This window comes from Leopardus geoffroyi, chromosome B4, assembly GCF_018350155.1.
Source record: "Leopardus geoffroyi isolate Oge1 chromosome B4, O.geoffroyi_Oge1_pat1.0, whole genome shotgun sequence".
Taxonomy (NCBI): domain Eukaryota; kingdom Metazoa; phylum Chordata; class Mammalia; order Carnivora; family Felidae; genus Leopardus; species Leopardus geoffroyi.
The window spans coordinates 122029563-122053110 of NC_059341.1; the positions used below are offsets into that span (position 1 = coordinate 122029563).

Sequence of the window (23548 nt, forward strand, 5' to 3'; positions counted from 1 at the left end):
TGAATTCGATTTGCTAGTATCTTATTGAGAATTTTTGCATCCATATTCATCAGGGATATTGGCCTGTAGTTCTCTTTTTTTACTGGGTCTCTGTCTGGTTTAGGAATCAAAGTAATACTGGCTTCATAGAATGAGTCTGGAAGTTTTCCTTCCCTTTCTATTTCTTGGAATAGCTTGAGAAGGATAGGTATTATCTCTGCTTTAAACGTCTGGTAGAACTCCCCTGGGAAGCCATCTGGTCCTGGACTCTTATTTGTTGGGAGATTTTTGATAACCGATTCAATTTCTTCGCTGGTTATGGGTCTGTTCAAGCTTTCTATTTCCTCCTGATTGAGTTTTGGAAGAGTGTGGGTGTTTAGGAATTTGTCCATTTCTTCCAGGTTGTCTAATTTGTTGGCATATAATTTTTCATAGTATTCCCTGATAATTGTTTGTATCTCTGAGGGATTGGTTGTAATAATTCCATTTTCATTCATGATTTTATCTATTTGGGTCATCTCCCTTTTCTTTTTGAGAAGCCTGGCTAGAGGTTTGTCAATTTTGTTTATTTTTTCAAAAAACCGACTCTTCGTTTCGTTGATCTGCTCTACAGTTTTTTTAGATTCTGTATTGTTTATTTCTGCTCTGATCTTTATTATTTCTCTTCTTCTGCTGGGTTTAGGCTGCCATTGCTGTTCTGCTTCTATTTCCTTTAGGTGTGCTGTTAGATTTTGTATTTGGGATTTTTCTTGTGTCTTGAGATAGGCCTGGATTGCAATGTATTTTCCTCTCAGGACTGCCTTCGCTGCATCCCAAAGCATTTGGATTGTTGTATTTTCATTTTCGTTTGTTTCCATATATTTTTTAAGTTCTTCTCTAATTGCCTGGTTGACCCACTCATTCTTTAGTAGGGTGTTCTTTAACCTCCATGCTTTTGGAGGTTTTCCAGACTTTTTCCTGTGGTGGATTTCAAGCTCATAGCATTGTGGTCTGAAAGTATGCATGGTATAATTTCAATTCTTGTATACTTATGAAGGGCTCTTTTGTGACCCAGTATATGATCTATTTTGGAGAATGTTCCATGTGCACTCGAGAAGAAAGTATATTCTGTTGCTTTGGGATGCAGAGTTCTAAATATATCTGTCAAGTCCATCTGATCCAATGTATCATTCAGGGCCCTTGTTTCTTTATTGATCGTGTGTCTAGATGATCTATCCATTTCTGTAAGTGGAGTGTTAAAGTCCCCTGCAATTACCACATTCTTATCAATAAGGTTGCTTATGTTTATGAGTAATTGTTTTATATATTTGGGGGCTCCCGTATTCGGCACATAGACATTTATAACTGTTAGCTCTTCCTGATGGATAGACCCTGTAATTATTATAGAATGCCCTTCTTCATCTCTTGTAACAGCGTTTAATTTAAAGTCTAGTTTGTCTGATATAAGTATGGCTACTGCAGCTTTCTTTTGGCTTCCAGTAGCATGATAAATAGTTCTCCATCCCCTCACTCTCAATCTAAAGGTGTCCTCAGGTCTAAAATGAGTCTCTTGTAGACAGCAAATAGATGGGTCTTGTTTTTTTTATCCATTCTGATACCCTATGTCTTTTGGTTGGTGCATTTAGTCCATTTACATTCAGTGTTATTATAGAAAGATATGGGTTTAGAGTCATTGTGATGTCCATAGGTTTCATGCTTGTAGCGATGTCTCTGGTACTTTGTCTCACAGGATCCCCCTTAGGATCTCTTGTAGGGCTGGCTTAGTGGTGACGAATTTCTTCAGTTTTTGTTTTCGAAGACCTTCTCTTTATCTCTTTATCTCTTTATCTCTCCTTCTATTCTAAATGACAGACTTGCTGGAGAAAGGATTCTCGGCTGCATTTTTTTTTCTTTTCATCACATTGAAGATCTCCTGCCATTCCCTTTCTGGCCTGCCAAGTTTCAGTAGAGAGATCAGTCACGAGTCTTATAGGTCTCCCTTTATATGTTAGAGCACGTTTATCTCTAGCTGTTTTCAGAATTTTCTCTTTATCCTTGTATTTTGCCAGTTTCACTATGATATGTCGTGCAGAAGATCGAATCAAGTTACGTCTGAAGGGAGTTCTCTGTGCCTCTTGGATTTCAATGCCTTTTTCCTTCCCCAGTTCAGGGAAGTTCTCAGCTATTATTTCTTCAAGTACACCTTCAGCACCTTTCCCTCTCTCTTCCTCCTCTGGGATACCAATTATCACTTTTTAGTGTATCACTTAGTTCTCTAATTTTCCCCTCATATTCCTGGATTTTTTTTATCTCTCTTTTTCTCAGCTTCCTCTTTTTCCATAATTTTATCTTCTAGTTCACCTATTCTCTCCTCTGCCTCTTCAATCCGAGCCGTGGACATTTCCATTTTATTCTGCATCTCATTTAAAGCGGTTTTCAGTTCCTCCTGACTGTTCCTTAGTCCCTTGATCTCTGTAGCAAGAGATTCTCTGCTGTCCTCTATACTGTTTTCAAGCCCAGCGATTAATTTTATGACTATTATTCTAAGTTCACTTTCTGTTATATTATTTAAATCCTTTTTGATCAGTTCATTAGCTTTTGTTATTTCCTGGAGATTCATTTGAGGGGAATTCTTCCGTTTGGTCATTTTGGATAGTCCCTGGAGTGGCGCGGACCTGCAGGGCACTTCCCCTGTGCTGTGGTGTATAACTGGAGTTGGTGGGCGGGGCCGCAGTCAGCCCTGATGTCTGCCCCCAGCCCACTGCTGGGGCCACAGTCAGACTGGTGTGTGTCTTTTCTTCCCCTCTCCTAGGGGCGGGATTCACTGTGGGGTGGCATGGCCATCTGGGCTACTTGCACACTGCTAGGCTTGTGGTGCTGGGGATCTGGCATATTAGCTGGGGTGGGTAGGCAAGGTGCACGGGGGCAGGAGGGGCAGGCTTAGCTCTCTTCTCCTTAGGTGATCCACTTCAGGAGGGGCCCTGTGGCAGCGGGAGGGAGTCAGACCCGCTGCCGGAGGGGCGGCTCCGCAGAAGCACAGAGTTGGGTGTTTGCGCAGACCAAGCAAGTTCCCTGGCAGGAACTGGTTCCCTTTGGGATTTTGGCTGGGGGATGGGCGAGGGAGATGGCGCTGGCGAGCGCCTTTGTTCCCCGCCAAACTGAGCTCTGTCCTCCCGGGGCTCAGCAACTCTCCCTCCTGTTGTCCTCCAGCCCTCCCAGTTTCCGAGCAGAGCTGTTAACTTATGACGTCCCAGATGCTAAGTCCCACTTGCTGTCGGAACACACTCCGTCTGGCCCCTCTGCTTTTGCAAGCCAGACTCGGGGCTCTGCTTGGCTGGCGGGCCGCCCCTCCGCCCCGGCTCCCTCCCGCCAGTCCATGGAGCGTGCACCGCCTCTCAGATCTTCCTACCCTCTTCCGTGGGCCTCCCGTCTGTGCTTGGCTCCGGAGACTCCGTTCTGCTAATCCTCTGGCAGTGTTCTGGGTTATTTAGGCAGGTGTAGGTGGAATCTAAGTGATGAGCAGGACGCGCGGTGAACCCAGCATCCTCCTATGCCGCCATCTTCCTAGTAACTCCTCGTCAAAGTATTTTTTTAAGTCTACATTTTTATGAGTATTGCTACTCTGCCTTTTTTTTTTTTCATTTCTATTTGCATGGAATATCTTTTTTCATTTCTTCACTTTCAATCTATATGTGTCTTCAGGTCTGAACCACTGTAGTTTTTTTCTCCAAGAGGCTTATCTGAATCCTAGCTGAAATTAATGTTTTTTGGCTACAGCATTTTAAGAGTTTTCTTTGTTTTTCTACCAATATAGTTATAAGAAAGTGACACACTGCTATTTGCCTAAGGTGATACAGAACAGGTGCAAGTAACTACGCTGATTTGACCCTTTGTGCTCAATAAATTGAAATGTGAAGCATATTTATGCCCCAGGCCCTTTGCCTTGGACTCTTCTTGCTGCCTGGAATGTTCTGTCCCTGGATAATGAAACCACATTCTTATACACTTTCTTTGGGTGTCTGCTCAGATGTCACCTTATCAAAAAGCCTATTCATACCCCTCTATCTAAAATAAAATCTTCCAACCATTACTTTTTATTTTCTTCACCTTATTTATTTTTCTTCAAGGCATACCATCAGAAATATTATATACCTATTTATTCAAAGTCTCTCTCCCCAGTAGAATTCATGGGAGCAGAGATTCAGTCTGTTTTATTTACAGCTGTCCTCCCAACACGTTGTAGGTTCTCAATAATGGTTTGTGGAATACATAAATGGGTAAGTGAGTGAGTGTTAAATTATAGTTCACAGGATGAGATTCATGGTCACCTGCAGAGAACACCATGATTTCCAAGGTACACTTCCACTGAATAAGTTTGGAACCAAGTGAATTACTTCAGCCCCTCCTTCTGCAGGTGAGGAAACTTAAGTCAGAAAGGAAAGGCCAGTTAGCAAATCTAAGGTCCACTCAGAGACCAGGCTGGGACCAGGCAATTTTCAACATGCTTTTACATGTTATTCCAATTTGAGCCTCAAAACAGCCATAGACATTTGCAGCTCAGGGGCCATGTTATCTCTGTGTGGTCAGTGAAGAACTGAGAGTCAGAGGAGTGAAGTGACTTACCCAAGTGTGCAGTGAGCTGTGGGAGGACCTTCCCACGCATTCTTTCTACTGCACAGTAGTACCCAGTTGTCTGTTGGCCAATGGTTACCTTTCAGGACAAACCAAGGATACTTCTAGATACTTTTGGGAAGTATCTATGCCTAGGTTTTCATTAGTCTTCTGTTCCTAAGCTCCAGCTCTCTTAAGACCATTTCTTTCAAATTTAAAAAATGGATTTGTGTCATCTTTTGAGCTCAGTTGGCCTAGGGATGATGGACAGGCCTTTTTAACTTTGATATCCTCTTATAGGGCCCCAAGACTTCTTTGGGTTGCTACAGATAAACCTAGACCAATGGGAGGACTATTTCCAAATAGACCTCCATTTTCATTCCCCCATTCCACCTGTTCCTTCTTCCTATTTAGCACAGACATAACCCCAATCTTACTTTCTTATTTTTTATCTCTTAGATGAAACCAGAATCCAATGAGCTTGAAAGTGAGAGAGGCAGGCTCCCTTGAGCCAGACCTTCACTCTGTAATATCCTTGGAGAGGAACACTGTTCAATTTTCACATGCAGCTGCCTTTCCTAGTCCCTCCAAGCAAATACCTCTTCATTACTAATGTTCCATCACTATATTTTCATGGCCAAAATTTGCAAACCAGGTTGAAGAAAGCAATCCTTTTTATTCTTTGATCAAAGCTTTAACTTTTGAAAATGTTTTCATATGCCTTGATAAATCACATACCTTCTTTACCATTTAAAGAGCATTTTTAGTGCACAAAGAACTAGCTAAATACTTTGCATGTATTAAACTTCATAGTCCTCAGAAGAAATCTGAAGTGCTGTAATTCACATTTCACAGATGAGAGAATGGAGACTTATAGAGATGAAATATTTTGCTCAAGGTCATCAGTTACTAAGTAGCACATCTGGCCCTTGAACCTTGAATTCCAAAGCTTGGGAATTCCAAAGCTAGGACTTTTAATCATTACGCCATGTGTTTACTCTATTTTTTTTATGTATTAAGAAAGGTTACATGTCATGCACTTATTTGTTGTTTTATAATTCTACTCAAATTGCATATACAGTTATTATAACTGTCTTCTTTTTTTGTGTAGTCCAAGGTGCATCAGTTAGTTGCCTTATTGTAACACAAATGACCCTTTCCCAGCACAAAGCTAGTGATGAATACACATACAATAAATGTTTGATAACAAGCGATTAACCAAATCCTTTTAAACTGCTTTCCCTTCTTTTGCTACTTTTAAAGAATTGCTACCATCCTGTTTTAGTATAACCTAGTCACTGAAAATGTATCTGAGGTGAAAATAGATTGATAAAAATTTCCCAGAATAAGGTTTCTGTGGCACATGTGCTTTCTGGTATATTGTCTTTATGTACACACACACACACACACACACACACACACATATTATCCACGTGTGACTGTGTACAAGATCATGATCTCATTCAGACCTATATCATAGATGTAAAATGAAGCTCAAATTGCAATGAGCTTTTTCTTTGAAATTAGCATATGTGTTTGTGAGGAGACCTGGAGGTAGAGGGGAGGTTGATTTGCATGCCCATCTCAGAAATTCTGGGATGTTGCCAGCAGCTTTTGCCTGAGAATTTTTGGGAGAAGTTGGGGAACATACAGCCAGAGACAGGGAACTCCAGGTGCAGAGCAGAGACTCGAGCCACTTCTGCCCCTCGACAAAGTGCTCTGAGGGCACTCCTGTCTCTCCCCAGCATGGACAAAGGGACTCATGTGTGGGCTTCATTCTTTGCTGCTGGTTTGCATGCTGGTTTGCATGTGGCAGGGAGTGGCACTTGGGAGAGACATAGCTTGGTACCCACGAGTCCTCCTTGAAATCAGCTCTGACTCCTCATGGAAGGTCCTAGCATCAGGGAACAAGCTGAACACTACTGGAAGCAGTTCTATCTCAGCTCTGCATCAGCTTCAAAGCCAGGGCCAAGGGCAGTGTCAGCAAGCCCTAAGAGACAGCTGCAGCAGCAGAGATGGGACAAATGGCACTAACTTTAAGCATCAGCCCGGACTAGCTGTGGGAAGGGTTCCCTGAGCTGCTCCTTACTTGACACAGCTCATCACTTCATCCTTCTAGAAACACCCATTCCTCGCAGCTTCTGTTTTGTCTCCTTTGTTATTTCCCATCTACCTCTCTGGTGGTTCCTCCTTAGTCTCCTTTGATGGTTGCTTTCTCTTATTCCAAACCTTCTAAATGTTGTTGCACCCTAGTGCCTAGTCTTTCCTACTTCCTTAGGTGACCACATCAAGTTCTCTGCTTTCAAATATTAATGATGTGTCTGTAATTCTCAAATTAATAAGCCCCACTAGCCCTGAGACCAACTCCCATACCCATTTGCCTACTTCACACTTGTATGTATATATCTCCCAGGTTCTCAAATATAGAATATCCTAAAGCAAACAGCCATCTTTCCCCTGATTATTCTCTAACTCATTATGTGGTACTACCATCCATCCAGTTTTCCAGGTGAAACAACGTGCACATTAATTTGGACACTGGATTTTTTTTTCTCTCTCTCCTCATTTGACCAATCCCAAATACTTTCAAATCTGCCTCCAAATTGATCTCAAGTCTGTCCCATTTTTCCTTACTACATCTGCCTCCTGGTTTCAGCCATCATCTTGTCTTACCTGGCTTGCTGGAATAACTTTCCTATTGAACTTCCAAGTCCTGGGTTCCCTCTGAAACATTTTCCATAGGCCATTTAGAGTATACTTTCTAAAACAAGCTTCATGTTCCCTTCCTGCTTTTAACCCATTGGTGACATCTCACTGACCTTACAGAATAAAATCTAAACTCCTTACCACATTGAACTTGGCCTGGCATGGTCTGTCCACAGCCATTTTCTCCAATTCCATCTCAGGTAACTCTGCCTACCTCAAACTTAACAATTTCCAGTCACCTGAGCCTTTTAGTTTCTAGTACAATCTCTGGGTCTTCATACTTTCTATTCCCTCTGTCTGGAATGCTCTTCACTTGATTTCTCCCACAGCTAGCACCTTCTCATCTTTTGGATCTCAGGTTAGATGCCATACCTTCAGAGGTTAACCAGAAAATTTAAGGCAGGTACCCCGAATTCTTCTCTCTTATAGCATTATATAGTTTTTCCTTTTGGCTACTTCTCATAATTTTCAATCCCATATTTATTTGTTGTTTAATATTCGTCCCCTACTCTATACTATAAATTCTAGCTATCTTGTATATTCAGCACCTAGCAGAGTACCTGATATATAGTAGTCAGTGAATGTCTGTTGAATCTTAATGAATGAATATCCTTAACATATAAGAGACCTGGGGACCATGGAGGGACAGGAGACAGGAATTGAGGCTTGATTCTCAGGGTTTCTTCAGCCTTGTAGTCAAAGACTAGAAAATTCTCTTCAGATACTGGTTCCTTATTGGTCATATTCACAGGTTGTAACTTGGATGAGTAGGAAAGCTATGTTCCTCCCAACACTACCAGTATGGCATGGCCCATCTTGGAGATCATGACAACTAACATGTTTTTACATACATCTTATCTTTATTATGCCATTTAGTGTGATTCCATAGCTAGATATTGCTATCGTTTTTCCATTTTACAGTTGAACAAACTGAGGCACAGAGAGGTAAATAGCTTACCCAAGATCACAGAGCTGGTAAAAGAGACATAGGAATATGAATATGTATAGTCTGACCTCAGAGTCTGCATTCTTAACTAACCTCTGAAGTTCAGCTACCCATAGGTGGCCCTGCACCTATACTCTTTCTCAAAGTGCTCTCTTCCAATCCCATAGATTTAAATGCCGTCTATGTCCTGGCCGCATTTACTTTGTATCTCTGGCCCATACTGCTCCCCTGAGTTCCAGACTAATTTAACTACCCACAAGGCATCTTCTCATGGGTAGCTGAAACTTAACATTTCCAAAACTGAGTTTATGCACTACCTCCATGCCCCCACATCCAAACCTGTTTTTCACTCAGTATCCCCTTCTCAGCAATGGTATTGGTGCTCATGAGATATAAAGATGTGTATATTCATATACATGTCTTTGAGAGAGAGATTGCTTGATTTAGGTAATGGCACACTACTTCTTTTCTGTACTGCTGCTTGATTTAACCTTCCCTTACTAAATTGTGACATACCCAGGCAAGGACCATGACTTACATATCCTTGCATTCTAGCATCTAGTGCATACAGGGTATTGAATGGGATCTTGTTGAATGAAGGAAAGAAAGAAGGAATGTTTTCTGTTTCCAGTTCAGGTAGTTTCCATGCTACTTCTTAATTTCTCCAGCCATTCTTCCAGAGATATTTTCCCAACTCCTTTAAATGGCCATTTTTCTTCTCCCCATGGTTCTAACCTAAGGGGCAGGATATTAATGAAACAACTCTATGTTTCAAAAAACCATTTCATTTCTCTTCGCTTTGTCACTTGCACTCTTGGATTTATGTGGAAAGGAATACTTCATAATGAGGAAAAACCTATTTAGAAACAGTAGCATAATCATTCAGCAGTAGAGAAAAGAGTGATATATGACCCATATAATTAGCAGTAATCTGTTTCATATTTATTTTTCTGGGATGATGTTCAGTTCCTCCTTGAAAAACTGAATGTAAGTAATAAGTACCCCCCCAAGACACACACATACAACCTATGACTAAACATTCATTATCATTCAAGGCAATTCAGCTAAGATTTTTCTCAAGATTATGAAAGTAACTTTTAATAGTCTCAAATCAAATCTTAATTCATTAGTAGCTTACTTTTGTCTTGTTTTTGTTGCTTTGTTTTCTAAAATACAGAATTCTTTTCAGATTAGTTTGTATAGTTTGTATAAACTAATAAATAGATTAATTTATATAAACAATTCAGAAATTATGCATCTTCAATGCATGTACAAAGCCATAGATTTATTTAAATCTCAGAATTTATTAGGTAAAATTGACAAGGGAGTCCAGGGATATGAGTATTAGCTCTATCTGGGATAAACATTCAGTTTGGCTGTGAGTGAATTACTTGGCCTGTCTCTTTCCCCTTTAAGGAGTGGAAGGAAAGCCTCCCTTGCAAGGTTTGTGTAGGAATAAAATGAGGTAACAATGTGAAATTGTTTCCAAAATTATTAAGCTCTAAAAATAATAATAAAGTGATGGTTTTATAATTATTATTATAATTGAAATAAGAAAAATGAAGATATTTTTATCCCGCTTGAATGAGTCAAAACAGCTATGCTTTCATGCAGAAAATGGTAGAGTCTACATTAGAATTTTAGTTGACTCCATGTGTATTCAGATAATGAACTTGGCTTTTCCACACACAGAAATGTGACAGATATTTATTTATTTATTTATTTATTTATTCATAAATAAATGTTTATTTTATTTTTGAGAAAGTGTGAGCGAGGGAGGGACAGAGAGAGATGGGGACAGAAGATCCAAAGCGGGCTCTGCACTGACAGCAGCAAGCCTGACGCAGGGCTCAGACTCGCAAACCATGAGATCATGACCTCAGCCAAAGTCAGCCACTCAATCGACTGAGCCACCCAGATGCCCCAGAAATGTGGCATTTAAAATGTGCCCTAAGTATAATATTTTAATGTAGTCTCCTTAATATTTTCACATATTCATGGAGTTCTACAAAATGATTTTTCTTCCACTGTATTTATTTTCTATAAATCTAGCAATTACAATAATTTCACAAAGAGAGTGTATTTTAGGATTATATTCTGCCTGGGTGGCTCAGTCAGTTAGGCATCCGACTTCGGCTCAGGTCATGATCTCACGGTTTGTGGATTTGAGCCCCACATCGGACTCTGTGCTGACAGCTCAGAGCCTGGGACCTGCTTCAGATTCTGTGTCTCCTTCTCTCTCTGCCCCTCCCCCACTTGTGCTCTGTCTCTCTCTGTCTCTAAAAAATAAATAAATGTAAAAAAATGTTTTTTAATTAAAAAAAAAGATTATATTCTGCTATAAATCAGAGTTTGGTTGAGTCTGTGAATCAATTACATTCCCATATTCCTTGATGCACAGTTTCACTCTGTCTTGGGAAGATGAGAGAAGAAACAGGTGAGTGTAAAATCTTGTAGGAAGGCTAAGTGAACTTAAAGAATTCCCAATGTCAAAATTAACATTTTCAAGTGGGAAAGCCATAATACCTACCCAGAATCTGATGTATGTCTTTAATATAAACAAAAAGATCCATTTATTAGAAAATAGTCTTCTGTTTTATAACTTGGAAAACTGTACTATATATTGGAAAACAAATGGCAGTCTTTTCCAGTGCAAAAACTGCTCAGCTGATAAGCTGAGACCATCTCATATCTGCATCTACAGATGTGAATGGGACAGGATGGAGATTTTTGTGGGTATGTGCACTTTCTCCGTGTTCTGTATGGACATTGCTACCTATGAGCTCATTTACACTCCCCTTGGCTACGTAGCTATAAGCATCCAATCTAGAGAGGATTGGATATAATGGGTTACTCAATGGAAAACCAGTTCATGCAAAGAGATCCAACAGCTGGTTGTCACATCTTCAGTGCATATTGGCTTGTCTCTTCCCTGGATGGGTACCTCATTTGCAGTTACCAGCTATGTGGCTCCAAGAATCACTTCATCCTTCTTGCTTCACAGGACAAGCAACTTTCACTTGGACCAGGACTAACTGTTCACATTTCACTAACCATACTCTAGATAAGTATTGATTGTGTGTTCCCTCTGGATCAGGCACTGTGCTAGGCCCGGAGGATTCGACTGTGAATAGCAGAAATGTTCCTTGTGCTTAGGGGGCTTACAGCCAGAGGTCTCCTTGTCCCAACCTAGAATATAAAACCTCATTTCAGCCTGAATTGCTAGAAAGTTTGGTTTTCAGACCAATATCAAAGTTTGCCCTCCATCATTGTGGATTTGGGCCCAGACTCTGGGAAATTCACCTTTGGGAAATTCACCACCATCAGAGTTCCTGGGAACTTTGTAGTTGATACCAGTTTGACCTTCATAATATCTTGGGGAATTCTTATAAATTAAGTACAATATTTATAAACCCAGCAAGAAGACTCTGAATGAAAATATGAGCAATGAATTGCAACTGCACATCATCTGCAATTTAAAAACAATTCCCTGTAGCACAAATTTATCCCATAAAGTTGGGCTTCTATTTTTGTCAGTTGTATAAAAGTAATGGGTTGTTTATAAATATTGTTATAAGGAGAGCTTAGCCACACAAGCCTAAAATATCTGTTAACATTCTTACACTATAAAAATTTAAATGGCATGCAGTCCAGAATGAGCTTGTGTGAAAAAGATATGGATACACAATAGACCATTTTGCTAATTTAAACTGGTCTGGCTCACTGTTTTCTCATTTTTCTTCTACCTCCTTCCACAACCCAGCCCTGGGAGATGACTTCCAAAGGAAGTCTCCTAATTGGAGATATCCCTTGGCCAGAGACATAGACCAAAACTTGTTGGGTGGTTACTAAAATGTGAAGTCCTGGTTTTACTTTCCTGTCTATGTGCTGTATTGATAAAAAGCCCAAGAGGAGTTAAAAACCTTTGAAAAAGCCTTCCCTGATAGTGATCCAGATGCAAAACTCACCTCACTGAAGACCCTCTATCTCCACAACCACCGATTTTTTATTTTGCCTGGATGATTGAGAGCATCTCTTCTTCTCTTGCTTTCTCTGCAACTCTCCCTGATATATTTTTTTCTCCGTGCACTAGCCACAGTGATCTTTGAAAATCTCAATCAAAATGACTTCCCAGTGTTCCTGGGATAAAGTCCAGTTGTCTTATGGCTGGCGAAGCACTGCACATGCTGGCTCCCACTCACCTTTTCAACCTCTACTCACGCTAATCTTTATGATGAATACACTCCAGCCACTCTGCTCTCCTAACTGCTCCTCAAACACAGAGCATACCACGCGAGTTCTGAGCTTAGGGCCTTTGCCCCTGGGACATTTATTCCATGCTCTTACCCAGCTGGCTCCTTTGTGTCTCAACTTTGCATGTCCCCTCTGCAGAGGGGCCTTTCTGGACCCCTTGCCCAAAGTAGTGTGTGCCCCCCTGCCTATAATTTCTCCCATTATTTTGTTATCTTCAGAATATTCATCGCTATCTAAATTTATCTCTTTCTTTTAAACCTGTTTTTGCCTATTTTTTTTTGTATGTTTGTAGAATGTAAATGGCATTCATGTCTCTTTTGTTCACAGCTGGGTGTCCAGTGCCAGACACATATTGGTATATTTTTTGAATGAATAGATGCACACACAAGGACCCAGTTTTGGCTGAAAATGCCCCAGATCCTAAACTCCTGTTCTAAATTCCAACTCAATTTAAACCATAGGAAATTTGGATATACTTTTCAATTTTGTTTCTTTTTTCTGTTTCAGTCCTCTCTAATAAATAGTGACATTATCTTTGTGAAGTTGCATGCCCCATGGGAAGTGCTTGGAAGATATGCAGAACAAATGAATGTAAGAATGCCTTTCAGGTAGGTGTAAATATATTTTTTCCCACTCTCTACTGCTTCCCTGTAAAACTAATGTGCCCTTCTCTTGAAACAAATAAAACCGAAATGCAGACTGAAACATTATTAGAGAAGGTGTTTAAAATGCTTAGGAAATACAGTCTTTATGGCTTATGATGACTTGATGGCTTTTTGTGAAAATTCCTGGCTAATTCAGTCCTTAGCAGGTAAATATGTCAACTGCCTCTGAGAAATAAGAATTTTCCAAGTGGCACTTTCATTTCCAAAATGTCATTTTCAAAAGCCCTGTGTACTGCTGCTTTGAATGGCCAGACCCCAGGCATCGATGGTGCAGGTTCTTACTGACATTAAAATCTGCCTCCATTAAAGCAAGTTCAAAAAATTTCATGAAAATGTGATCTACTTTTTAAATCATTTTTAATTTTTAAAAAGTCAGTTCACAAGTACTGTGCAAGCATAATCATTGATATTTATTCCAAAGGGAATAGAAAATCCTTCATGTGGATTGCTTAGTTATTTAAAGGATTAATTTACCTTTATCTTGTAGTGGATATTCTTATTTTCCATATAGATTAAGGAAAAGTTATCTACATTTGCTAGATAAAGTTTTAAACTTGAAATTATAAATGCCAAAATATGTAGGAAGTAAATAAAGGAATATCCTAAAGGAGATGGAGAAATTTAGTACCAAGGGAAGTTCCAAAGGGAATAAAGAATTAAAACCTTTTCATTCACAATTTGCCAATAAGACCAAGTCAGATGACAGAAACCAAGCAAACTGGTGCCAATTCTAAAATATACCTCTTAATGAGCTGTGGGAAATTACAGAGACAGAGGCACTAGGGACACATTTAGAGAAGGGCAATTTCCACTCAGAGATCTGTAATGTATCTCCCTGGTGCATCTTACTTTCTTTGTTTATTGGCCTTTTTGTTCTAATACCAAGTCAAAATAGAGGCTGGGATTTCTAGTATCTGTTTACCTCAAGGCAAAATTCTCAAAGGAATTGAGATAAACATAGTTCTTAACTTTTGACTTATTTTTGTATTTAAAATGTGACAAAGGAAATCTGAGAACCCAAAGATTAAAAAAATTATATAAAATCACTGAGTCATTTATCAGTTTAGTTTCTATTGAAACTTGTTACACTATAATTATAATTAATTAAAGCCAGTTATTTATCAATGCTATAACTATTTCATACGGATTAATACCATATCACTCATAAAGACCAAAAGGAAAAGAAATCTATGCTTAGACACAGTCGTGTATCAGACAACATCTTACAGCCAACAGTCAAAAGTCTGTGTCTTGATAAAAGTGAGATAGTAAAACTTAGTGAAATTGATAGTTCCTCCCTAGCAATCTCACAAAACCTTCTACCAGAACACAGTTTTCAAGCAAAAAACCCAAGGAGATCGTGGAAACTTGAGCAGTGTTAATGCACAGCAAGTTCCTAGTACGTGGAACCATTTCATATATGAAGGGCCTGACTGTATCATAACTAACATTTCTACATGCTCATTATATAGCAGAAAAGTGCAGCCTGGAAGCAGCATTAATACTTTCCTTATGCCGTATTAAGAGACTGTGATCCAGGGAATAAATGAAAAACTGTAATAACTATGAATAATAATCTTCTTTGTAAATGTAGGTATTCCTGCAGGACAAGGTTAGGACAAAATAGTGTTAATAGTGGATACTAATTAGCCTCACTAATATTGATGTGATTTTACTTAAGCATAGCTTCACTAGATAGAACCTGATGCAGTTAAATTTTATGCAGTTATTTTGTCCAGTGTTTCAGGTAAATAACTCTAGCCTAAGGAGATCTATGTATTTCCAAAGGAGGAATTTTCCTGCCATATCACTTCAACAAAATGTGCAAACATCAGTTTGGCTAAATGTAAATGCCTCAAAGAATTGTGTGTGTATTTATTATTTTCTGTAGATTGCGCTTCTGAATCCTGGGTTAGTCTCCTTGGGTTTTTTTACTCCTGCAATGTTTAAAGCAAAGTTGAATAATTTTCTTAAGGGAATTTGTGAACAAAATTTGCTTAAGTACTTATATGTCCATGGATATGGTCTCTTTTATTTTTATTTTTTTTAATTAATAGACTAATTTTAGGGCATTTTTAGGCTTACAGAAAATTGAGTTGATAGTATGGTGTTCTCATACATGCCTTCTCACCCCACTTTCAGTTTCCTTATTGTTAATATTTTGCATTAGTGTAGTATATTTTTTATATTTAATGGACCAATATTGATACATTATTATTATCTAAAGTACACAGTTTACTTTAGGGTTCACTCTTTGGGTTGTATAGTTCTATGCAGTTTGAAAAATCCATGTCATGTATCCACCATTATGGTGTCACACAGAATAGTTTTACTGACCTAAAAATATTTTTTACTGCATCTGTTCATCCCTTCTACCTCAATACAAACCCCTAGCAGCTCGTGATCTTGTCTCTATTTTAGTAGTTTTGCCTACTAAAAACATGAATATGTTTATCAGTTTTCATAGATGGGCAAAGTTGTGTATAAACTTCTCATTTTCCATAAGTGAGATAGCTTAGTAACAGTTCAGAATATATATAAACCACATCAGTTTCATTACTACTCCATTGTTTGAAGCCCAAAATATGAAAGGGCTAATTGTTTTTTTTTTTTTTTATAAAGCATCTAATCCATACACTCTCCATTCAGATTACACCCAGAATTTTAATCTGGAGTGCTTTAAAAAATACAGATACACAGAAGTACAACACACCCTTACTAAGTCTGACTTTTAAAAGATTTTTTTCCAAGATTCCTTGTTTTACCTCTTTAATTCATGTCCAATCAGAGCTAGTGGTTAGACAGTATTCCCTAGTGCAGTTATTTGCAGTAGGATGTTGGTGCTGATTACTGTTCTTCCCATACTGGTTGTAAAATACGTACTTTTTATATTACCCTGGCTAAATCAAATGAGAGAAGTCTTCTGTAAACTTCAAGAGCTATATAAATATTAGTTAATATAATAGTATGCCCATTAAATTGTGCATGTTGCCAGCAGGCTGGCAATCCATTTCTTCATTCCTAAAAAAAAAAAAAAAGGCTGACCTCGGCTAAATTCATACGAATACCAAGTGCTCCAAATCATCGTTCTGCACAGGCTGTGTAGGCGAAGAGCAACCATAAAAAATTATGATAATGAGAGGAAGAAATACCAATGGAAAATATTTCATAAGATTTCATGACTCAAAAATGCATGCCCTATGTTCCTACTACATTTCTCACTGTTAATCTCTTTTTAGTTTTTTCTTCTTCACCTCTTACAGGCTTCTATCTTCAATCTCCTTTCCTTCCTTGCTAGTTCAAACTGTAACTGACGATGGGTTTTCTTCTCGACTGGCTTCATTTTTGCTGTTCTTCCAGGAGAAAAATCTATTACCTGCCCCGCCGGTACAAGTTCATGAGCAGGTTAGTAGCATGCTCTGTCATGATGTGTTTGATCTGTTGGCCTGTTTGTTCCAACAATGACAAGGAATACAAGCTGGGGGCCTTTGTCACATGGCAAAACTGACTGCCATGAACATTCCAAAATAGGTATTTCAGGTTAGCCTGGAAAGATAAGAGAAAAGATGAAAATGCTCTTCTCAGAATCTTCCCTGTAACTTCTTCACACTTAGGAGAGCAGAATTTATAGCCCATTCTATTATTAGATAAATTACCAAAAATCCCCAGCTGTTGAGTGCATCTTTGGTCTGAATGTTATTTTTTTTCCACAAAAATCCCACCCTCCACTATAAGTAACTTGAAATCTTGAAGTGCAGACAATAAATATGTCAAAAAGCAGATAGCTGTTCAGCAGCCCATGGGCGGGGCCCTCTTATGTTAGTAAGACTTTGTTTATAAAATATGTAGATGTATTACCTTACTCAGAAGCCCTTCCTACTTTCCTTTTTTCTTTAACCTTTCCCCACTCACCCAAAATTCTACTGGGTAAAAATTGCCTTCAGTGTACTATATACGCTTCCAAAGCTTGTTTCTTGTTATTTTTTGAGAAGCCAGGGAGAAGGGTGGGGGGGGGGCATCAATGGAGTCCTTTAATTTGATACTGTTGTGATAACTAGAAACCTAATTTCAAAATTTTAATTAGTCTTATGTGACCATTCACCCTGAGCTGAGCTGACTATTAAACTTGGAGACCATTGCATTTCTCTGAAAATCCTATTGTTCTGTGAGAGTTAGGATTCAAGTTTACTCTGTTTATGTGCTATGCAGAATGATAATTATAAGATAAATTGATATATTTTAGTGGGTTTACTCAAGTGCATGTGCACTCAACAAAGTAGGGTATAAGACTTGACATCCAAAGAAACTAAGATGTCGTTTCCATAAATGTCCCTGCACAGTATCCTTACTAGCAATTCTTCTTTCCTTAGACAGTAGTGATGGCATTTGGATTCACCATGATTTAAAATGTTTTTAAATGTTTACTCATTTCTGAGAGACAGAGAGAGACATAGCATTTGCAGGGGAGGGGCAGAGAGAGGGAGACACAAAATCTGAAGCAGGTTCCAGGCTCTGAGCTGTCAGTGCAGAGCCCCATGCAGGGCTCGAACCCACAAACCGTAAGATTATGACCTGAGCCGAAGTCAGACACTTAACCAACTGAGCCCTGGATTTACCATGATTTAGATTAGTCCCTTGTCATATAATGACCTTCTATAAAACTCTGATGGTAACATATTAGCCTATATCACTAGTTCTCAATAGCTCTCAAACTTTAACCAGCAAACCTGGAAAGCTTATTAAAACACAAGACTGCTGGGCCTGTGCTGTAACCTATGATGTAGGTGACCATCTATCCACCTGGATGGTGTGCGAAGGCAAGGATGGCTTGTCCAATTCTATATTTCGAGCATCTAGCACATAGTAGGTGCAGTGAATGGGCAAATGAATTTCTTTACACATGTGAGAGGATTTGAGTGAGGAAAAAGGAGGTCACACCAAAAAAAAAAAAAAAAAAAAAACAGGAAAACCAGATCTGCCAAAAGTATCACAGACTTGGAACTGAAACAGTTACACTGTGGGGGAGGAGAGAGCAATGAAGACTTAAAAGAAAATGGTGATAAAAGGAACCATAAATCTCAAGGTTGGATTGGGTATCAAATGTCATCAAGTCCAACCACTCAATTGATACTTGAACTTCTGCTATAGGGTCAGCCAGCCCATGTTTGAATATCTGTGGAGATAGGGAGTTTCCGAATACAGCTGTGGGCACCTGACTATTAAAAAGTTTTTCCTTAAAATAAGTCATATTCTCTCTCTCTCTCTCTCTCTCTCTCTCTCTGTCTTTAGTTTTTACTTGAAAAAACTGTTCAGATTATAGTTCTTCTCCCTGGATAAACAAACAAAAAATAATCTACAGCAGAAAGGCAAAGTGTATGAGAAAGATTGTGAAATTATAAGCAAAAGTACTTAGCAAGTATTTGGAAATTGAGGGAGAGAAAGAGGTTTCCATACCTAAGGGATTGGGAAAATGTTGGAAGTAAAAGAAGAATGAAAATCCAGAAGAGGTACAGGTGAGAAAGATGATGATTTTTGTTTAATAATTCTGTAGTATAACTCACAGTAGGTCTTTGACACATAGGTGTCTTGAAGGCCTCTGGAAATGATGGCAAAGCAGTTGAGTTTAGAGGTAAAGCTAGAGAATCCAATTTTGGACTCAGAAATATAGAAGTCATGACTTGAATGAGGGGAGTAGATGGAATTTCCCAGGGAAGGAGGCAAAGTACAAAAAGAGGGCCTGTGGCAATTCCTTGGAGAATCTGTATTAAAGAGGCAGGAAGAAATGGAAGAAGGATGAAAACGAACAATTTAAGGAGGAGACCCAAGAGAGGACTGTGTCAAAGGTACCAGGAGTGAGTTCCCATAAGAATGGGTGTTCTTCAACTTCTGATGAAGGCTGAGAGATGAGAATCGATTTTGAATATTTAGGAGTTAGGGGCGCCTGGGTGGCTCAGTCGGGTAAGCGTCCAACTTTGGCTCAGTTCATGATCTCACAGTTCGTGAGTTCGAGCCCCGCATCTGGCTCTGTGCTAACGGCTCGGAGCCTTGATCCCACTTCAGATTCTATGTCTCCCTCTCTCTCTGCCCCTCCCCTGCTCACACTCTGTCTGTATCTCTCTCTCTCAAAATTAAATAAACATTTAAAATAATTTAGAAGTTAGTGATAACTGCCATGATAGCTGTCCCATGAGAGGTGGTTCTCAAATGTGAGCGGACATCAGGATTATCTTCAGGGTTTTTTAGTACTGAGATTATTTGGCCCATCCCCAGTGTTTCTGAGGTGAGGCACAATAATTTGCACTTCTGTCAAGATCCCAAGTGATGTTAATGCGGCTGGTCTGGGAATATATTTTGAGAATGATGACCACATTAGAGGAGGATAATGGAAACCAAATTATAGCTGGTGGAGAGTGGACAAGGCCCTGATAAATCAGAAGCAGGGAGGATTCACTACTACCTTGGTAAATTTTGAGATAGAGGAAAAGAAAGGGGATAGGCTTAAGAACAGTAGCCAAGAAGAAGGAAGCAGAAGAGATTGTGACAGGTGACCAACCACATATTCTCCATGCGTGTAGAGGAAAGGTTTTGAGTGAGTAAGGGTTTGGGAAATCCTTGTTTCTTGAACAACTTACTAAACATCAATCTTCAGCCTGAAAAAGTCGATGCTACTTCAACTGCATAAGTCATAATCATAGAAGAATTTGGGCATCGAAAGTCACTGGAAGACTCAGACAAAGAGAAGGGAAAAGAAACCCTAACTAATTGATAGTATGACGCACTGATTCAGAATGCCTCTTAAGCTTCATTGCTTACCACATTCCTGTAGTGGTGTACCTTAGTGAAGCCCAGTATCTGGTGTAATTTTTAAAATGCAGTTTGTCAGAAATGTTGTTATCTATTTTAACTCTTATGAAGAGTGTCTCTGATATGCCTTCTTGAAGGTGCATCTATATCTTGCTATGCTGATTGTACACCATTAATAAAACACGGACTCCAATATTCTAAAATTCTCATGTCATCCTAGATATGGGTATTTAATTTAGCTTTTAGTTTCATCCACATAAATGATATTTAATTTCATTACTTCCTGAAAGAATCCCTGAAACACATTTATCTCTTTTAATGATAAGAGAAATTATAAATTATAATAAACTTGTGTTGAGCAGGCAGAGAATTAAGCATCTTTTCACAAGTAACTTTATTTTTAAAAGTCACCTGACTCCCATAAAGTACACTCATGCATTTCAGACATATATTCTGGAGGTAAATGCTATTTTCATCATGTACTTGGTCTATTAAATGCTCCTTTGACTTTTCGGGCAAACTTAAAAGCATTATAAATTGCCTATCCAATAAAGAGAGGAAATTTATCATCTATCTTCTGCCTGTTTTTTTTTCTTTGCCTTGACCAAATAATTCAAATATAGTCTGTAGAAAATGTGATTACAAAGTAACAAATTCGATAATTGTGAGTGGCTTGTAGCTGAAGTCTCACTACTACTCATTCCTTTTCCATCCACTGCCCACACGCACCTGCCTGATGTTATCCTTTGCAATTCTTTGGCAGAATGTTGCCCCTACTACATTATACATTCAGTGCAGTTGTAATCTTATCAGTTGAGTATACAGGCACATGACAAAATGACTTGTATTTTCCATCCTTGTTTTAAAAAATTAATATATGTAAATGTTCCAAAGCCTTTAGACTCTTCTATAAGATATTTAGGTTGTGCCCCAGTTAGTAGCCTTGTGACCTAAAAGAATCCTAACTCCTATCCAAGGAGAGGCTATAAATACAGGAGACTTGGCTCTCAGAAGAGGAAAAAGAAATCCAAGGCTCCTGTTGTCTGTTATCAGTCCAGAAGGGCTTCATTTATTGCAATGTCGGGCTCTGTGTGGTACCTCCACTATAAAAAAAAAAAAAAAAAAAAAGATTTATCTGTAGGTTCCCTCTAGATATGTCATTCCTGAAAATGTAATCTGTTTGAAGTGTGATGCTATTATAATATTCTGGTCTGGGGAAAAGTAGGTGTCTCTGAAGTAGCCTATTTCACTTAATTTAGCCTCATTAAGTTGTCATTAGTACAGGCTCCCTCCTGGGTTGTTAGTGGCTCCAGGGTAAAGGCCTTTGTCTTCTTCAGTGTATATCCACAGCTTCCAGGTGGGGACTCTGCACGCAGTAGGTAATTTATGAAGACCTACTGATAGGTTAGTATGTGGGGAGTGAAGTCCGTTGGCCTGTGGCCTTTTCTTTAATTCTCACCACTCCTAAGGTAGGTAAGATAGTCTCCCCTTTACATCTCAGGAAAACCAAGGGCCAAACAGCTTTAAGCAGAGCCTTCCCAAAGCACATTTCTAAGGCACACCTTGGGAAGGCACAGCACATCAGAGGTGGCACTTCCTGCCCATTTGCTTGTGCTGTGCTGCCAGCTCTTTGCAGCTACTCAGGACCTGACCTGCCATGAACCAGAATCCCCGGAGGGGGGGTGGGGTGGGGGGGGGGAGGGGGCTGAACTTACTGTAATATCAACTTTCTGTAAAGTGCCCACCTTTTAGCTCAGATATTAACTTGACAGTTTAGGCCAGAAATGCCCAAGTGGATGCTCAGTTCATTGTGTCTCTATTGATTTGCCTATGTATTCTGTAAGAGGGCTTTTGCTTAGCAAATGGCAGAAATGGAAGAGAGTGGCAATGTGTCCAACCAAAATTAATACTAAATCATTAAGCTAACATTTTCTCTTTGCTATTCCATGTCAGTGGAAAGAGATTTTGTTAAGTAGGCTCAACTCGTATACTAAAGACACAAATGTGATACTTTCTGGTTAGTTGGTTTCTCAACTCCTGTATCTAAGAGATTTCAAGATTGACAATTTAGGGAAGTTTATTAGATGAAGATGAGAGCACAGACCTCAATCTGTGCTTCAGTATACAATCTTAGCTCTTGAATTCCCATCAATAATTCTACATAAAAGTTTTTCATCATCATCTTCTTCTTCATCCTAGATACTACCACTGAACTGAGCATTTTGTACATTGAAGACATTGAACAAATACCTGATATTTGTTATCTTGTGTAGTCCTCACCATGCCTCATGAAGCAAGTGTGTTAGTTCAGAGAGGTTTAGTCATTTGCTCAGCATGGCACCCACCACTAGGGGGATGTACAACTAAGACGTGAACCTACTTCAACTTCAGAGTCCATCATTCTATATGAAAAATTACCCATTATACTGTGAAAAGCAAAGCTCTTTATTAACTCAAGTTTTTTTAGGGTGATATCGCCAAGGTATTATTTCCCAAGTCACCAGAAACATGTAGTATCTAAGAAGCAGCAGAATCAGAAACCCAATTTGGGTCTCATGCTTTCCAGCCTGGTGGATTTTGCACTATGTATTTCTTCTTGCACTGTGGAAGAAGATCCTCAGTGATGTCTAAACACGGTCTGGGATGGGAGTGTTTGTTGAAGAATGGCCAGTTGTCATCCAGCCACAGAGAAACAGACCTTTGTTCCCAGAGCCACCAGACTGGCAGGTGGAGTAGCATGTGGTACATCATCCTCAGCATTGGGAGCCTGACCACCCATGGTCTTCTCAAGGAGAAGATCAGACCAAGACTGTTTTAAGATGTATATTAGTTTCCTAATTAGTTTGCTATTGTGATAGAGTCCTGAAAACTTAGCTGCATAAAACAACACAAGTTTATTCTATAGGCCAGTAGTCCAAGGGAGGAGACTTAACTGGTTTCTCTGCTCAGGGTCTCTCAAGGCTAAAGTCCAGGTATTGGTTGTCCTGGGCTTTTCTTGAGGCTTTCAGGGAGAATCTTCTTCCAGGTTCATTCAGGTTGCTGGCATAATTTAGTTCTGTGCAGTTTTTTTATAGGCTCTTAGACAAAGGTCATTCCCAACTTCTACAGGGTGCCTGCACTTCCTGGATCCTGGCCCTCCCTCTTCATCCTCAAAGATAGCAATAGCCTGTTGAGTCTCTCTGACCACCCCCTACCTTTTGCCTCATCTTTGCTATCTCTAGCTGGAGAAAGTTCTCTCCTTTTAAATGGCTCATATGACTAGGTTGGGTCCACCTGAGTAAACCAGGATGCTCTCCTCTCTAAAGGTTCCTTAATCCTGCTTAAATCTACAAAGTCCCTTTTGCCATGTCACATAACATATTCACAAGTTCCAGTGATTAGTGTGCATACATCTTTGAGGAGACATTCTGCCAACCAGAAGAGCACAGACCTCTGACCACATTTGATTTGTTTATATCATTTAACAGTGTATAATATGGACCAGCCTGTGTGATGGAAGCTATCCAGTCCATGCTTTGTTCTTCTGCTTCTGCTCAGCTACCCCAGTGAAGACCAATTCACACATTCCCCACCCCAGTTGGTGTCTCAGGTGTTTTGTTTTTAA

At 39.4% G+C, this 23548-nt stretch overlaps 1 protein-coding gene across 6 annotated transcripts in view; it reads left to right on the forward strand.

Annotated features, from left to right (window-relative positions):
• The window catches only part of ANO4 (anoctamin 4), a 417061-nt gene that overhangs the window by 251461 nt on the left and 142052 nt on the right, over positions 1-23548 (forward strand). For 3 of the 6 annotated variants that reach the window (XM_045462468.1, XM_045462470.1, XM_045462471.1), the window contains 2 exons: positions 12983-13083; positions 16501-16545. In XM_045462468.1, coding sequence (XP_045318424.1) covers positions 12983-13083; positions 16501-16545 — 146 coding nt within the window. Of the gene's footprint in view, positions 1-12982; positions 13084-16403; positions 16546-23548 lie in introns of those variants that run through there. The other 3 variants (XM_045462474.1, XM_045462473.1, XM_045462469.1) reach the window with 3 other exon arrangements.